We start from the raw sequence: 19,086 nt of genomic DNA on the forward strand, positions 1-19,086 counted from the left end.
GCAATTCTACAATCCATTAACACTGGCCAACTTATAGTTCTCTAACAAAATACCCCATCTTGTATCTTGCCCTATGTGATATAAAATTATTATAAGGCCCTGAATCTTTGACTTTATTAAGCTTCATGTCCCTGGTGTCCACCTACAGTGCTTTCCAAGGGAATAATCTTTGCATACTGAGTTATTCTTAGTGGAGATCTGCACCCATACCATGCCACAATACACTAAAAATCTTTTTAAAAAATTATTGCCTTTTTAGAATTACATGTTCCTGGCACCTACCTGTACCCTCTCCCTGGTTCCTGTAAATCTCCTTGTATTGCATAAAGGAATGTTCTTAGCATGTTTGTAGCTACTCCTAGAGAGGGGCTCAGCTGTTCCTACTCCTTGTGGAAAGCCCCTCTTATAGGTGCTAAAAGGGACCCAACTGTTTCTAGTTTTATTAAGAAGTCCCTGGGAAGCCCCTCTTACATGGCTCAGCCACTTGCAGCAGAATGGACATAAAGACTCCTGGGGATCATAGATATTTCTCAAATTGGGGAATGGTTCAACATTGAGCTGACTATACCCCTCTCCTTGTGAGCATGATCATGTAACCTTGCCATTTTTATGTTTAGTGCTTTGTTCCCTCTAAGGCAGCTGGTTATGCCCCAGCTTGGATGTCAGGCCCAGGTCCATATTTCCTTCCCTTATCTTCCCCTGTCAATAACCCACTTGCTGAAGAATCAGTCTATTGTGTCAAGTTTTCATTTCATGGGAATGTTGAATTCTGATCAGACTTTCCATGACACCTTGTCTATCCCCCACACCTGGAATGCTCTACCCTTTGTCCTAATTTCCTTCAAAACCAGATCAAATCTTTTTTTAAAAATTAATTTATTTTGATTTATCAACAATCACTTCCATATGCTTTTGAGTTGAAAATTTTTCTCCCCCTTCCTCCCCCCCACCCTCCCCAAGACGGCACACAATCTGACATAGGCTTTACATTTACATACCCATTAAACATATTTTCACATTAGTAAAGTTGTAAGTAAAAATTAAAACCAATAGGAGGAACCATCAGAAAGATGAAACAAAACTCAACAGAAGGTAAAAATAAGTGATAGCGATTTGACTTCCATAGTTCTTTCTTTGGATATGGACAGCATTTTCCATCCCGAGGCCTCTGGAGATGTCTTAGATCCTCTTAATGCTGAGAAGGGTTCAGTTTAACAATCTTAGTCATTGCATAACGTGGCTGTTATTGTGTACAAAGTCCTCTTGGTTCCGCTCACTTCACTCAGCATCAGACCATATAAGTCTTTCCAGGTTTTTCTGAAGTTGGCCTGTTCATCATTTCTTATAGCACAATAGTATTCCATTGCATTCATATGCCGCAACTTGCTCAGCCATTCCCCGATTGATGGGCATACTCTCAATTTCCAATTCTTTGCCACCACAAAAAGAGCTGCTATGAATACTTTTGTACATGTGGGTCCTTTTCCCATTTGTTTGATCTCTTTGGGATATAGCCCTAGAAGTGCTATTGCTGGATCAAAGGGTATGCACATTTCAAAACCAGATCAAATCTTAAGTAATCCCAGATACCTTTCCCAACTGTACCCCTTACCTCTACCCCAGCTGCTAATACTTTCCCTGCTGTGATCACTTTATATCAACTCTGTATACATCTAGTATGTACCTATTTATTTACATGTTGTCTCTCTTATTAAAATGTAAGCTTTTAGGTGACAGGGGCTGTTTTTCCTGCCCTTTATTTGTAACCCTAATACTTAGTACCTTGCATGGCTCACAGCAGTACTTAACAACTGTTTGTCAACCTACTTACAACTCCTGAACCCAGATCTCCTAAAAAAGCTCCAACAAAATTTGAAAAATGTATTAGAAGGAACAATGATTAAGAAAAAACAAAAGTAATAGTGGGATTATTGATTAAGTCAACCCCATTGTATTTAAATTAAGTTTTGAGGTGGTCAATCAATCAATCTCAAACAAAGGTCTTATGTGAAAAAGTGTGAAGTCCTTCAAACCATAGTGATATTGTAAGAATTATGTTGAGATAGACTAAGGAACTTGACCCTGGCCCATGGGTCTTCTATAAATTATTAAGCTAAACAGAGCCATTTGAGAGATTGGAGCAAGTGTGGCATTCCAATATACCTCCGAGAAGCAAAGCCAAAGAAGGGCAATTTGTGTAGAGGCAAGAGTTATTGGTTCTATAGGCCTTTCAGTGCAAAAGACCTACGATGAAGGAAGTCTGGAGAAAAGGTTGGCTCTTTCCTTACTTAACTCTTCCCAGTGCCTGTCTATTCATCAATATTACACATTACCCAAATAGGTCCAATAAACTAAATTTTGCCTCAACCACAAAAAGGCCAGTAGTTAACTAATGGGAGAATTAAGGGGATTAGGATAGCAAGTGGTTAACTGTGGAAAATGAGTGAACCACACAGACTCCATCTTGTGACTCAATTCTGGAGCTAGCTTAGTTTCTATTCCGTTATCGGTCTAGTCCAATTTCTGTCTTATGAGAAAACTTTATTCAGTTGTAGGAATTGAAAGAAAACTTTATTGCATTGTTTAAATCTAACCCTGCAAGGCTGGGAAGCTGGACCACATCTACCTGCTGCTTATAGCCTAAAGACCTAAGTTATATTGATGAGAAATCAGTCAGATCTGAAGATACCTGGTGCAAGGAGTTTGCTCACAATTATACTTCTCAAGCAACCCATATGTTTTATCTGAAAACTGGCCCCATACTGATCAATTAGTTATTGTTTCCATGTTCCTTTGATAATTTATATGCACTTGGGGGGAGTGGGCCATCTCTTTCTCTGCTTTCAGGGAATTGCACCTTTTCACTCTTCCCTTCCCAACTTGGAATATCCCTAATCTTTCTTCTAATTAGAAATCAGATTACCTAATGAATTGTTTCCTTTTAATTAGTTGGTCTTATTTGATTGCTTTTGATATTTAAAAATCTGTGCCCCCTCCCCCTTTTGGAGTCCAGCCCTAAGCTAAGGAAGGGTCCTGGTTTTGATTTGTTAGGCAATTGGCATGCTTTGCTTAATAAATTGAAGTGCTTGGAAGCTCAAACCTTTGTTTCCTCGGCCATTTTATCTTTTACCTGCCATACAAAAGAGAAATAAAAATGGAAAATTAAGCAGAAAACCCAACTTCTATCTATTAGGAATAATCCTAACTGGGGGGAGAGGGGGACTTGGATGATTATGATTGAAATCATAACTTTTCATCTAAAATAAACTCCCTGAAGCTGAAAAGGAGAGAACCATATGGATCTTGAAGACTATTATAACATCCTTAGGCTTAAATAGACTAATTATTCTAACAGGGTGTCACACAAGGAGAAATAGCTATAAGTTCCTCCATCTAATGTGGAACTTCACAAGAAGATTTCCAGAAGCCTGTAGATGCTCTGAGCTGAGGCTACCTGGGGGAGACAGAAGGCACAGTCTGCTCTAGAGCCACAATAGAAGAAAGAATGGGTAGAGCCTTTGGACAGTGTAGCACAAACACAGGTCCCAGGGATCATTAAAATAAACAGAGGCATCTAATTCGAACCTCTCAGCCCCATAGAAATGGATGGAGCTAACTGTTGGTTGGAGATCAAGTAAGCTTAAGGAGGTAGGAATGTGACAGACCCAAATCTGATTCAACCAGGTATTCCTGTAGAGGGCAGGGATTAGACTTAGCTGCCATCTCCACGTCAACAGAGGCAGTAATACCCAATGTGGGGAGGAACATGTAAAACAAAATAAAGAAATATTTAGGGTTGAGAGAAGCCCAAGAGGTAAACTAAGAATTATAGGATCACAGAGATTTGGAAGGTGTCTTTCAAGCCATCTAGTACAACCCCCCTTATTTTACAGATGAGGAAACGGAAGAAAATAACTCCATAACAACTTCAAGTGGAGCCCCAGAGAAAAGAATGTCTTGGCTACAAGGACTGCAAAAAAAAAAGTCTGGAAGAAATGAAGCAAAAAAACTAGAAAATGAAATTAGAACTGAAGTAAGAGCTTTGGAGATGCAAACTTGGAGGGAGAATATATAGCTTAGAACAGAATATGGAAAAACTTAGACCAGTGTACTTGCTTAAAAGTAGAATGAAGCAATCAAAACTCAGAAACTCCATAAGACAACAAATCAATATATTGAGAACTTAGAATAAACAACAATAAACTTAAATAAATAGAATAAGTAAGGTATTTTCTATTAAAAAAAAACAAGTTGAGAGAGGATTTAAAAATCTTCATTAGACTCCCGGAAAACTATTTTTAAAAAGAATCACCTTATTATATTTCAAGTAATCATAAATGAAAACTGCTCAGATCTATTAGACCCAGAGAGCAAAGAGAAATGAGAAAGAATGCACTAACCAACTTGTGAAAGAAATACCAAAAGGAAAAATCATAGCAAAAATGTCATTAATTTAAAAAAAAAGTTAACAAGGACCTACATTCAGGATTATATGTGAAAATACTACAACCACTATATAAGAAAGAAAGAAAATCTAGAAATATGATGCTCCAAAATGTAAAAGATAAAGGCTTACAATCAAGAATAAGTTAACCTGAAAAGTTGAGTATGATCCTGTAGGGTTAAAAAAGTGGATCTTTTAAAATTTTTTTTTTATTTTGTTGATTTATGTTGATTTATCAACACTTATTTCATGTGCTTTTGAGTTTAAAATTTTTCTCCCCCTTTCTCCCCACCCTCCCCAAGATGGTGCACAATCTGATTTATGCTGTACATTTACATTCCTATTAAACATATTTTCACATTAGTGAAGTTGTAAGTACAAATTCTCACTAGTGTTTTGCTTTTGACCACCACCTCCCTGAGTCCCTCCCTCCCTTTCCCTTTTGCCCTACTGCTTCTTCCCTCCCTTCTATTCCCCCTCCCTTTTCCTTCACCTTTTCCCTCCTACTGCCTATATGGCAAGTTAGATTTCTATACCTAACTGATTATGTTATTCCCTTCCTGAGCCAAATATGATGTGAGTAAGGTTCAAACAATGCTCACCCCCCTCCCTTCTTTCCCTCTGCTGTACTAGGATTCTCTGTCTTTTCCTGTAATGTAATTTACCCGTCTGCCTCCTCCTTTCTCAGTACATTTTCTAAGATCAGACTAATCCACTTACTTGGATCCATTTAACCCACTTGATTGGATTTTTTTTTATCATTACATCAAAGTCAACTAATATCCACCCTTTTTATGTATACTTCTTTAACATGGTATAATAACAATACAGTTCTCAAGAGATGCAAGTGTCATCTTCCCTTGTAGGAATGTAAACAGTCCACCCTTATTAACAACATATTATATCTTTCTGTCCCATTTACCTTTTCATGTCTTTCTTGAAGATCAAATTTTTTGTTGAGCTCTGGTCTTTTTATCAGGAAGGCTTGGAAGTCCCTTTTTCATTGAATATCCATCTCCTCCCTTGAAAAATGATGCTCATTTTTGCAGGGTAGTTGATCCTTGGCTGCAATCCAAGCTCCTTTCCCTTATGGAATATCATGTTCCATGCCCTGCAGTCTTTTAATGTAGAAGCTGCAAGGTCCTGTGTAATCCTGACTGTGGTTCCATGATATTTAAATTGTTTCTTTCTGGCTGCTTGCAGCACCTTCTCTTTCATCTGGTAATTTTGGAATTTTGCTATTATATTTCTTGGCATTGTCAATTTGGGGTCTCTTTGAGGTGGTGATTGGTGGATTCTTTCTATGGTTATTGTACCTTCTGGTTCTAGGACTTTAGGGCAGTTTTCCTCCATGATTTCCTGAAAGATACTGTCCAGGCTCTTTTTTTCATCATGATTTTCAGGTACTCCAATAATTTTTAAATTGTCTCTCCTGGATCAATTTTCCAGGTCTATTGTTTTACTGATGAGGTATTTTACGTTTTCATCTATTTTTTCATTTTTTTTGTTTCTGTTTGACTGACCCTTGCTCTCTTATAGAGTCATTAGTTTCCATTTGTCCAATTCTAGTTTCTAAAAGATTGTTTTCTTCTGTTAGTTTTTGTACTTCCTTCTCCCACTGGCCAATTGTATTTTTAAGGGATTTGTTTTCTTCAATATACTTTTTTTCCAATTGGCCAACTGGATATTTTAAGGACTCTTCTACCTCTCTCATTAGACTTTTAAAATCCTTCTTGAGCTCTTCTAAGAAGGCTTCAGACCAGTTCATATTCCCTTTTGATTTTGCAGGTGTGGGTTTGTTGACAATGTTGTCCTCTTCAGAATTTCTGTCTTGATCTCCACTCTTCTCATAATATGAATCTATGGTACGTTTCTTTTTACTCATGGTGTTTCTTTATTCCCTGGCCTTTAAAGAGATTGAGCTCTCCTGCCGGGGAACAGAGGGTACTGACCCAAGCTTCTTGTGTTGGGAGCCTAGGTCTTGGTCACTGGCTTTGTGTGCTGGGCCTCTTGTGCTGGCAATTGGAGGCTGTAGGTTTCTGGCAGCTTACTTAGTGTTGGGCTGGAATCAGAAAGGCTGGCACTTTCAGGCAATTCTAGGTTGCCTGCTTTTCCTTTGCTTTAGCTTTCTTCAGGTCCTTTTAGATGGGTGCTGCTGGGTGTTTATCTGCCTGGGACCCCTTGCAGTGTTGTCTCCCTCATTTCTGCTAATGCACTGAGATTCCTTTGTGGTAGAGTGCCAAGGCACCTGGTGGTTTTCTGAGCTGGTTTCCACCAGTTCCCCCTCCCCCCCCCTGAGGCACTCAGAGGTCCACCAGACCTCTGTTTACATTCTGAGGAGAGACAAGTGGTCCTATAACATCCTATTAGTTTTCTGGGAGTACAGAAAGGCAAACACAGAGACTTGGATGTCTTAGTTTGATATTGTTGATTTTAAATAGAGGGGGGGAAAGGGAAAAATAATATACTAGGAAAGAAATTAGGAAAATAAGAAAGAACTTATTTGTTATAACTGGAATGTGTGAGGAGAAGGGAATCCAAACAACAAGGAGAAGAAGCAACAACATCTCATGAACTTCATTCTTATCTGGGATGGGCAAGGGAGGATCAAATACACAGACACATAGTTTGGCGTAGAAATACTTGAAATTAAAGAGGAGGGAAAAGGTAGTAATAAATAGAGTAAAGAGAGGGTTTAAGAGGGAAAGTAAACTTGCAGGAAGAAATAGTTATAAGCTAAATAAACTTTGGCTTCAGAGTTTAGAGTATAAAGGGGGAACAAAAAGGATAGAAACTACAAGAACCATTGGCCAAGATAAAGACTCAGTGAAAAAAAGAGGGGGCATAAAAGTGGGAATGAATAATTTTAATTGTAGAGTACTAGTGTTTTAAGTTTAGTAAAGTGACAGATATAAAATAAACCCACATAAATCATCAGTCTTTATATTAACAACAAAGCAAGCATGAAGAGACAAAAAATCCATTTTAAATAATTACAGAATGTAGAAAATATCTGAGTGTATTTATTAAAGAACACACAGAGAAGTTTATGAATACAAGTATAAACACTTCATAGAAATAAACTAAATAGTTCAATAATTGGAGAAGAATTAATTACTCACGTTACGTTATGCAAATACAATAAAAATGTCAATGCCACCTACATTCATTCATAGAGTCAGTACCATAACAATCAATTTATAAAGGGATTACTTTATAGAACTAGATAAAATAGTAAAATTCATCTAGAGGTTAAGAATCTCAAGGTAAATTATAGAAAAAAGTGGTAAGGAAGGAGGAAAAACAGTATACTATCTCAAATTATTTCACAAAGCAGTGTATTTGGTAAAATAAAAGGGTTGACCTAGATATTCTCTGTGCTTTACCCACTCTAAAATCCAACTCTATCTCTGATGTCTAAGAGAAAAATAAATTACTTCCTTAATCCTTTTAGAGAGATGGGGCTGATTCATAAAAGATGACATATTGAAATAACAAAAAGAAGGAATGGCGTTGAGATTTTATCCTCATTCAATTAAATTAAAAAAAAATTTTAGTACGTACCTATAGGGTGCAGTACCCTGTTTTGGTACTTTAGGATATACAAATTGAGAAAAGACATATTCTTCAACCTAACAAAATTTAACAGTGCAACAATAACTAGAATAGAAAATGAGAGGTACAGCATCCTACATGACATTCAAGTAGGGAACAGTCATTACCAATGATGAGAATCCAGGAAGACTCCTTGAGGAGAGCCCTTTGAATTGGGCTTTAAATTTGATGGAAATTCAACAGGGCAATGGGATGAGGGTTAATGACTTCCAGGCATAAGGCAAGGGTATGGAGGTGGAAAAGCATGGGGCATTATATAAATCTGCATAATTTACCAATTAGGGCTTCAGTTATGTGGTACAGTAATTAATTACATTAGAGATTTGTGGTTATGGACAAAAGTGATGTTTATCAGAAGAATACACAGGAACATGTACATTCCCAACCACACTCCCAAATTTCAATCAGCAGTATAATCACTCTGGGCCCTAAACTGATAGCCATATCCACCTATCTTCCTATGTATAGTAGAGTGGTGCAATATCAATAGTCATTGGGATACCCCATCTATACTACGTACTCTAAAGAGGAAATCCATCCTTGCATTAGGTCCATATATTGAAAAATGGCTTGATACCCCTCAGAGGCTAAGAGGAAAAGTACCACAGTACCACACACGTGGCTTTTTTTTTCACTAAATTTCCATGAAACAGGGAATTTACCAAAAAGTAGCATGATAACAGAATATAACCAAGCCTAGTGACTCTAACTGATGATTTTATCACTGTCTTACATGGTGATATCCTCCCTGGAGTATTCTTATACAGAGTATCTTTGGAGGAGGAAATAGCTCAGGATAAGTAATATATATTTGCCATAGTTGTGGTGTGGAGCCAATTTAGGACCCAGGTTTTCTGAATTGGTCTAGTGATACTAATCTACAGGTGTGTATTTGGCCAAAATACAGCGTGCATGAAGGAGTGTAGTATATGATGAGGCTAAACAAAGCTGATCCATTAAATGTTGCTTGCTCTTTCTTTCTTTCTTTCTTTCTTTCTTTCTTTCTTTCTTTCTTTCTTTCTTTCTTTTTTTCTTTCTTTCTTTTGTAAATTGATGGAGCTTTTAAGTTTATTTTGATCTTGGCACCTAGTTAAAAATGGTTAATTAAAATAGAATACGATAAAACTAAATCCTTCCCATATCCCATCATTTAAAGGAAGGGCTTTCCTTCATGTATAGTAGAAGCCTATTTACCAGTGGTCTCGCATTGGTATCTTTGTTTCTTCCTTATAGGACAATGTCCTAGTTCCCCCTCCTCTGAAGGTGAGTTGCACACAATTTGCCTCAAGTGTGGTTTGCATTGGGTACAAAAGTTCCTAGTTATGGCTCATTGACTTGGAGCTGGGGAGACCTGGTTTCAAAGCCCTTCTCCAACACTTACTAGCCATGTGATCAAGCCCAGGAAGCTCTCTGAGCAACAGCTCCCTCATCTATAAAATGAGGGAAAGTATACTTGTGGCACCTGCCTTGAAGGATTGTAGGGGAGAACAAATGAGATAGTATATGAAAAGTACTTTGTAAAGTTCTTATATAGAACTGAAAATTCTCTACAAATGTCAACTATTATTCTAACATAAATGCCAGCTGTCATCATCATTATTATATAAATAATGATTACTGCAGATTGTTATTGTAGCACAGCAATTTCCTTCACGACATAGCCTTTATGTCTTCCATCAAATGCTTATCACTGAGTAATTTTTTTAAATATGGAAGAAGAAAAAACACATAAGACAAGTTGCAAGAATTTCATACAAAAGTTTAAAACGTAAATCAATTGTCTTAACAAGAAGACAAAAAGAGCCTCTAAGTACCTTGGTCAGCAAATATTCATTTGCCAAGCAGAGAGAATGGCAGCTGGTTGAAAGGCTCCTCCATGTGGTAAAAAGTAGAGAAACAATAAGAGCGCATGCTTGGAAGGCCACATAGGGATTGCCTTGGTAGAAATGTTCTGGAGTCCTTGGAGTATAGCATCAGCACAACAGGTTGAGCATGTGTAATGCAGAACATTATTTTACCATTTAGGTAGTAGAACCCTTTAGGCCATGGAAAACTCCAAATTCCTTAGCAAGACCCTTATCTGGCTGCTCAGGCTCCAGCCCTCAGATCATATCTCTGGAAACCTCCAAATTCCTTAGCAAGACCCTTATCTGGCTGCTCAGGCCACAGCCCTCAGATCATATCTCTGGAAGCCTCCATTGTGAGAAAGTTTGCAGAGCATTATCATATCTACACAGAGGGAGAAGGGTGTCCTTGACCAGCCCCCCCAAAAAAAACCTCTTCCTCTTGCCAGACTTCAAAGATCCATCCCCCTCCCTGTCCTGTATACTCCCTATATAAACCCTAGCTCAACCCCTGATGGGGGCTGCTTGATTTGGATGTGAATATCCCTGGCAGCCGCGCGCTAATAAAGTCCACAATTTAAAATTAGCTTGGGTGGTCAACTCATTCATTTCTTGGTATAACACATGGTTGTAAGGAAAAAGCTCTCGTTTGCCAATGCCAATGCACAATTATGTTAGCTGGCAAGATAGTCCCTATCCTCAGAGAGTTTATGCTCTAAAAGGAAAGACAACACGTTGAGAGGAACTGGAGAGTTCAGGAGATGGTATGCCGATGGGGCAATCATTGGAGAGGAGAAAGAGAAGTCTTGAGAGTGGGTCTAGGCAAGAATGAGGTGAGCATGCCTTGAGCCCCTCCTGAAATAATGGTCCAAGCAAAGGACTCATCAATCAGGAGAGGGGGTCCCAGTATGCAGGTTTATCTGCAGAAATATTAATAACAACATTTAAATAACATTTACTACATTCTAAACATTTTGCTAAATGATTTATACATTTTATCTTATTTGATCCTCACAACAACCCTGGGACATAGGATCTCCACTTTCCAGTTGAAGAAACTGAGGCAGCTTGTCAAAGGTCACACATCTAGTTAGTGTCTGAGGTCAAACTTGAATTCAGATCTTCCTGACTCCAGGCCTCTATCAGTTGCACCATCCAGCTGCCTACCAGTGGTCGGAAGGCACCTGGTGAAGAAGCAGAGAAGCTGAGGGAATGAGTCAGTTAAGAGTAAAATTAGCATAGTTGGGGCCCCTCAAGAAACGAAGGTCCAGGTCCCTTGTGCTTTGAAAGAAAGAAAGGACACTAAGAGACCAAAGTAAGAAGAGAGTATATTCCAGATGGGGGGGGGGGCCAGGGAGCAGGCAATCTATGCAAAAACACAAAGGTCAGAGATGGAATGTCTTATAAAGGGAATAGCTAGTATAGCAGTTTGACTAGAACAGGAAACATATGAAAGATTGGAAAGGACAGTGGGAGGCAGACTGTGGATTTAAATACCCTGCCAAGGATTTCGCATTTTATTCTGGAAAGGGGTCATTTAGGAGTTTTAAGCTGGGTAGTGACAAGGTTAAATCTGTGCTTTAGAAATAGCACTTTGTGGACAAAAAGGATCACCTGAGGGCAAATTCTCATAAGAAACTAACCTACTCCAGGATCACAGACTCTCTGAGTTAGTTAGAAGATCTAAGCCATTATCCAAATGGAATTTAGCTACCCTGCTTCTTTCTGGTTTCAGAATCTTTTCTAGTCTTTGTTACTTGGAATTTTTCTGAGGAAAAAAAAACCTGATAATTTTTATTTTTAAAAAGTTCAGCAATTGTGAATTGCTGAAAGGATTAAAATAATAAATGTGAAACAGCATGAAATTGAAATATTTCCCATTGTCAATGGAAAGCAATTCTTCCTCCACCAGTCAGTAATTGCTACTGTTTAGCATGAATCAGTGCCTTGGGAGGAGGAGCCAAGTTTCTAAGCTGTTGGCACCAAAAATCAATATTTCATGTGAACCCTTTTCTTAATATAATTAATTTAGAAATTATCAATTAACCTTTGGTTTTGTTTTTATTGTTAAATACATAGGAAGGTCCCTACCTGGGTAAAGATGAAAGCATAGACCAGAAGAGCAGTGACCATATTCTCTTCCAGAATCACACCATCTTGGAAGCACCAAAAACTTGCAGGACCACCCCCCTACCCGGAACTAACTCTAAATCCAGGAGCATAAAAAAGCTGAATATTGTGACAAGTGCCTCCACATCCCCAGGTGAGCAGAGCCCAACTTTAACATCAAGTTCAAAATCAAAAAAATAGACTGGAAAAATAAGCAAACAAATTTTAAAAAAAAGTTTGACCATTAAAAGCTGCTATGGTGCCAGAAGACTAAGACAATCGCGGAAAAAGACAACAATGTGAAGACATCTACCAAAAAAGCCTCAAAGGGAATTCTAATTGGACCCTAACCCAAAAAGAAGTGCTGGAAGAATTAAAGAAAGAGAGAAGTATAGTAGAGGGAAAATTGGGAAAAGAAATGAGTGATATAAGAGTAATATGAAAAAAAGAATTAACAGCTTGGTAAAAGAGGCACAAAAAATACTGAAGAAAATATACACCTTAAAAAACAAAATTGGCCTGGTTGTAAAAGAGGCACAACAATTCACTAAAGAAATGAAGTCCTTAAAAAGTAGAATTTGCCAAATGGAAAAAGTAGCTAGAAAGTGAACAAAAAATAGTTTCTTAAAAATTAGAGTTGAGTAAATGGAAGTTAATGACTCCATGAAACATCCAAAAAAAAAATAAAATAAAGTCAAAGGAATGAAAAAAAGAAGAAAATGTGAAATATCTTATAGGAAAAACAACTGATGTGGAAAATAGATTGAGAGATAATTTAAGAATTATTGGACTACCTGAAAGTTATGACCAAAGGAAGACTTAGACATCATATTTCAAGAAATTATAAAGTAAAACTACCCATATATCTTAGATCCAGAGGGCAAAATAGATATTGAAAGAATTCACTGATCACCTGCTGAAAGAGATCCAAAAATGAAAACTCCCAGAAATATTATAGCGAAATTCCAGAGCTCCCAGTTCAAAGAGAAAATACTTCAAGCAGGCAGAAACAATTCAAATATCATGGAGTCACAGTCAGATCACACAAGATTTAGCAGCTTCAACATGAAAGGAGTGGAAGGATTGGAATATGACACTCTGGAAGGCAAAGGAGTTAGGATTACTACCAAGAATAACTGACCCAGAAAAACAGGGTAATCCTTCCAGGGGAAAAATGGATATTTTTAAAAAAGGACTTTCAAACATTCCTTATAAAAATACTAGGTAATGAAAAGAGCTGAATAGAAAACTTGACATCCAAACATAGACCAAAGAGAAGCATAAAAAGATAAATATGAAAGAGTAATCACAAGAGACTCAATAAAGTTAAGCTGTTTACATTCCTATATCAGAAAATGATATATGTAATTCCTAAGAACTTTATCATTATTAGGGCAGTTTAAAGGAGTTTACACAGACATGTTTATGGGTATGAGTGTGAGTCAATTATGTTGGGATGATCTCAAAAAAAAAAGAAGAAAAAAACCTGAAGAGGTAAGAGGGAAGCATGGAGAGGAAAACAGGGAGTGGTGAGTAATACTTGAACCTCATTCAACAGAATTGGTTCAAAGAGGGAAGAGTCAGTTATGTATAGAAATACATGTCAGAAATATACATGTATAGAATATACTTTTTATAGAAATGTATAGAAACAGAATATAACAATATGTCATTTACAAGAGACACACTTAAAATGGAAAGACAGACTATTCTTCAGTTGAAGCAAAAAAAAGGCAGGAGTAGCAATCATTATCTTAGACAAAGCAAAGCAAAAATAGACCTAATTAAAAGAGATAATCAGGGACACTATATTTTGTTAAAAGGTACCATGGACAATAAAGTAATATTAAAATATTTTACAGCAGTTTTCTCTGATAAAGCTTCATTTCTCAAATATATACTGAATATAGAACTGAGTCAAATTTATTGTTTAAAAGAAGAGCCATTCCTTAATTTATAAATGACCAAAGGATAGTTGGTCAAAACAGACAGTTTTCAGAAGAAATCGAAGCTATCTGTCGTCATATAAAATGCTCTAAATCACTATCGATTAGAGAAATGTAATTTAAAAGAATTCTGAAGTTATCACCTCACACCTATCAAAATAATAAATGCTGGAGGGGATGAGGGAAAATAGGTACACTAATGAATTGTTGGTAGAGTAGTGAACTGGTCCAATCATTTTGGAGAACAATTTAGAACTATGCCCAAAGGGCTATAAAACTATGCATAACCTTTGGCCCAATAATACCGTTACTAGGTCTGTATCCCAAAAAGATCAAATGAAAAGAAAAAAAAAACTTTTAGGTATAAAATATTTGTAGCAGCTCTTTTTGTTGTGGCTAAGAATTGTAAATCAAGGGGATGTTCATCAGTTGGGGAATGGCTAAATAAGTTGTGGCATATGATTGTGATGGAATGCTATTTTACTATATGGGAAATGATGAGGGGGATGCTTGGCAAGTCCTATTTGAACTGATGCAAAATGAAGTGAGAAAAATTGAGAGATTATTGTGCATTGCAACAGCAATTTTGTAATGATGATCAGCTGTGAAAGAATTGGCTACTTTGCTCAATACAATCATCCCAAACAATTCCAAAGGACTCATAATAAAGAACTCCTGAGAAAGAACTGATGAACTCTGAATGTAATTTGAAGTATAATTTTCTCACTTTGTTTTTCTTGCTTTTTAAAAAAAATATGGCTAATGCAGAAGTATGTTTTGCATGATTTCACATGTATAATTGATATCATATTGATTGCCTTCTCAGTGGGTGGGGAAGGGGTGGGAGGGAGGGAGAGATTTTGAAGCTCAAAATTTAAAAAGAAAAAAATATTAAAATTTTTTTTGTAAAAGAACTAAGAAAGTATATCTGCTGATGATTAACATTCTAAATGATTCAAATCATAGTTTTCAATAAAGGTTCTTTGAACATGAGGCTATGACTGAAAAATAGGATTTTCATCCATGCCAATTAAAGAAATCTACATATCTCACTGATCTGGGAATCAGGAGACCTGGGATCTAATCCTTACCTCTTTACTTTGCAGAGTGGCATTATAGATTAAGCCCTGGATTTAGAGTTGGGAGATCAGAGTTAAATCTCGTCTCTGACACTTATTATTTGTATGACCCCAGTTTCTTGCTTCCTGTCATATCAAAGTGCTTTACAAAACTTTAAGTCCTATATAAATATCAGCTGTTATTCCTATTAATAAGTAATTTTGTGTCATTTCAGCTTATGGCCCTTAGCATCCTCATAAAAACAGACATTTCTCTTATATAATTGCTAATGTAGCTTTTAGCTCTTAAATGCTGTGATTTTGTGATTCATCAATGTCCTAGATGGATCCATACCAGATTAATGGTGACTCTCTCAGAGCAAGGTGTCAGAATAGATCTCTCCATGTGGTGGAATAGGCACTCTCTGTGTGTTTCCATGTGTATGTGAATGCACACGTAAGCTTCCTAAAAAGAATGACAATGTACAGGACAGATCACTAAAGTAAGTTGTATTGTGTTATAAAATTGCTATTTTTGCTTCTAGAATGTAGCACAGTATTATGTTGCTCTAGAGATTTAGTACAAGAAAGAAAATGTAGCTATTCCCACTATCCTACCCCTATTCAACCCACCATCCTGTCTACATTTGTGTTACAGTCCAGTCTTGATCAATACGCACTAATGGGGAAAAGAGATAGAAAAGAAAAATTCAATTTCAACCATTAGATTCCATCTCCTTCACTACATGAGGCTTTATAGTAAAGAAGACTGCAGAACTGAAGTTAGAACATCTTGTCTGTATTCTGACTTTTTTTACTCACTATCCATGTGTGACCTTGTGACTTAATGTTCTTAGACTCAATTTTCTCATCTGTAAAATGAGGGTAATATTTGCACTATGTACTATTCATGGGGTTGATGTGAGGGAACTTTATGAAGCAGCTAAATACAAAATACAGCACTCATTCCTATTAAGAGCGCTGGAGAGCATAGGAATAAAGGAAATATTCCCTAAAATGATAAGCAGTAGCTATCAAAACCATAAGCAAGCATTATCTCTAATGGGAATAAGCTAAAAGCCTTCCCAATAAGATTAGGGATGAAGCAAGGATACCCATTATGACCACTATTAGTCAATATAGTACTAGAAATGTTAGCTATCACAATAAGAGAAGAAAGAGAAATCAAAGGAATTAAAATAGGCAAAGAAGAAGCAAAACTATCACTATTTACAGATGATATGATGGTATACTTAGAGAACTATAGAGAAGTAATTAGAAAAATTACTTGACATAATTAACAATTTTAGCAAAGTTGCAGGATATAAGATAAACTCACATAAATCATCAGTACTTTTGAATGACCAAAAAAGCCCAGCCACAAAAGATAGAAAGAGAAATTTCATTTAAAATAATTGTAAACAATATAAAATACTTGGAAGTCTACCTGCCAAGAGTATGAACACAATTACGAAACACTTTTCACATGAATAAACTCAGATCTAAACAACTGAAAAAATACCAATTGCTCGTGGGCAGGCTTAACCAATATAATAAAAATGATAATTCTACCTAAACTAATTTACTTATTCAGTGCCATATCTATCAAACTACCAAAAATTATTTGATAGAGCTAGAAAAAATAACAAAATTCATCTGAAGAACAAAAGGCCAAGAATATCAAAAGAATTAATGGGAAAAAATACAAAGGAAGGTGGCCTAGCAATACCAGACCTCAAACTGTATTATAAAGCAGTAATCATCAAAACTCTCTGCTACTGGCTAAGAAATAAAGTGGTGGATCAGTGGAATAGATGGGGTACACAAGACACAGTTGTCAATGTCTATAGTGACCTAGTGTTTGATAAACCCAAAGACCTCAGCTTTTGGGATAAAAACTCACTATTTGGAAAAAAAAACTCCTGGGAAAACTTGAAAATAATAGGGCACAAACTAGGTGTAGACCAACATATCACACCATATACCAAGATACAGTCAAAATGGGTACATGATTTAGACATAAAGGGTGACACCATAAGAAAATTAAAAGAGCAAGGAATAGTCTACCTGTCAGATCTATGGGGAGGGGAAGAATTCATGACCAAATAAGAGATAGAGATCAATACAAAATGAAAAATAGATAATTTTGATTGTATTAAATTAAAAATCTTTTTACAAACAAAACCAATGCAACCAAGATTAGAAGAAAAGCAGAAAGCTGGGACACAATCTATCCAGCATGTATCTCCAATGAAGGCCTCATTTCTCAAATATATAGAGAATTGAGCCAAATTTATAAGAAAATAAGCTATTTCCCAATTGATAAATAGTCGAAGGATATGAACAATTTTAAGATGAAGAAATCAAAGCTATCTACAGGCATATGAAGGAGTGCTCTAAATCACATTTGATTAAAGAAGTGCAATTAAAACAACTCTGAGAGACCACCTCATACCTGTCAGATTGGCTATTATGACAAAATAAAAATAAATGTTGGAGAGGATGTGGGAAAACTGGGACATGAATGCACTGTTGGTGGAGTTGTGAACTGATCCAACCATTCTGAAGAGCAATTTGGAGCTATGCCCAAATGGCAACTGAACTGTGCATATCCTTTGATCCAGCAATACAACAAGGTCTGTACCCCAAAAAGATCATGAGAAAGGGGAAAAGTAACTACATGTGCTATGCATACATACATATATACAGATATGTGTGCATATACACATATACATATGTTTATATGTATATGCATATATACACACATACATATATGCATATACATATACATACACACACACACACACACACATACACACACATATATATATACTAGCCCTTTTGTGGGTAGAAAAATATTGGAAACTGAGGGAATGCCCATCAGTTGGGGAATGACTGAACAAGCTGTGATATATGAATTTAATGGAAAAATATTATGTAATAAGAAATTATGAACAGGCAGATTTCAGAAACACCTAGACTTGTATGAACTAATTCAAAGTGAAATGAGTAGAACTAGGAAATCATTGTACACAGAATCAGCAACATTGCATGATGATCAGCTCAAAAAACACTATTAAATTAAAAAAAAAATAATAGTCAAAGCAACCTGCAACCTGGAAATATTCATTCCCAAGAGATAATTAGCAAGCAATCTACCAACAGAAGGTAAGCTCCTTGAAGGTAGGGACTATTTCATTTTTTGTCAGTGAGCCCCTGAGAAGCTAGCATAGTAGGTGCTTAATAAATGCTTGTTAATAAGTTGTCCATCCTCCATTCTCAAAGAGGACCAATGACATCACAAGGGTGATGTCTTGACTTGAGCATGGATTGGATTTAATTGAGACAGAGCTGTTAATAAGTAATAATAATAATAACTAGCATTTCTATAATGTTTTCTTCATAAATTTTTTAAAGTATTTTATTTTTCTCAATTACATGTCATGACAATTTTTAGCATTCATTTTTACAAGATTTTGAATTCCAAATTTTCCTCCCTCCCTCCCCTCTTCCAAAAATGGTAGGCAATTTAATACAGGCTCTATATACCTGTGCTATCGCATAAAACTTATTTCCATATTAGTCATAGCTATGAAAGAAGGAACAGATCAAAAGGATTTAAAAAACATGAAAAAGACTAAAATAAGTGAAAAAAGTATGCTTTGATCTGCATTCAGAGTCAATCAGCTCATTGTCTGGGTGTGGATTGTATTTTCCTTCATGAGCCCCTTGTACTTGTCTTGGATCACTGTGTTTCTGAGAAGAGCTGAGTCATTCATAGTTGATCATCATGCAATGTTGCTGATTCTGTGTACAACGTTTTCCTTGTTCTGCTCATTTCGCTTTGTATCAGTTCATATAAGTCTCTCCAGGTTTTTCTGAAGTCTGCCTGTTAATCATTTCTTATTGCCCAATAGTATCCCATTACATTCATATGCCACACCTTGTCCAGCCATTCCTCAGTTGATGGCTATCCCTTCAATTTCCAATATTTTACTACAATAAAAAGTGCTGTTATAAATATCCTTGTATATGTGGGTTCTTTTCCCTTTTTATGATCTCTTTGGGAT

General features: G+C 36.5%; 1 protein-coding gene across 3 annotated transcripts in view; it reads left to right on the top strand.

Annotated features, from left to right (window-relative positions):
* The window catches only part of MAP9 (microtubule associated protein 9), a 114,259-nt gene extending 99,531 nt beyond the window's left edge, over positions 1-14,728 (top strand). For all 3 annotated transcript variants that reach the window (XM_020994014.2, XM_020994011.2, XM_078148610.1), the window contains exon 14: positions 11,983-14,728. In XM_020994014.2, coding sequence (XP_020849673.1) covers positions 11,983-12,213 — 231 coding nt within the window. In that variant the 3' untranslated portion in view covers positions 12,214-14,728. The remainder of the gene's footprint in view (positions 1-11,982) is intronic.
* The last annotated feature ends 4,358 nt before the right edge of the window (positions 14,729-19,086 follow it).

Source organism: Phascolarctos cinereus, unplaced genomic scaffold, assembly GCF_003287225.1.
Source record: "Phascolarctos cinereus isolate Bilbo 61053 unplaced genomic scaffold, phaCin_HiC Scaffold_9;HRSCAF=440, whole genome shotgun sequence".
Classification (NCBI taxonomy): domain Eukaryota; kingdom Metazoa; phylum Chordata; class Mammalia; order Diprotodontia; family Phascolarctidae; genus Phascolarctos; species Phascolarctos cinereus.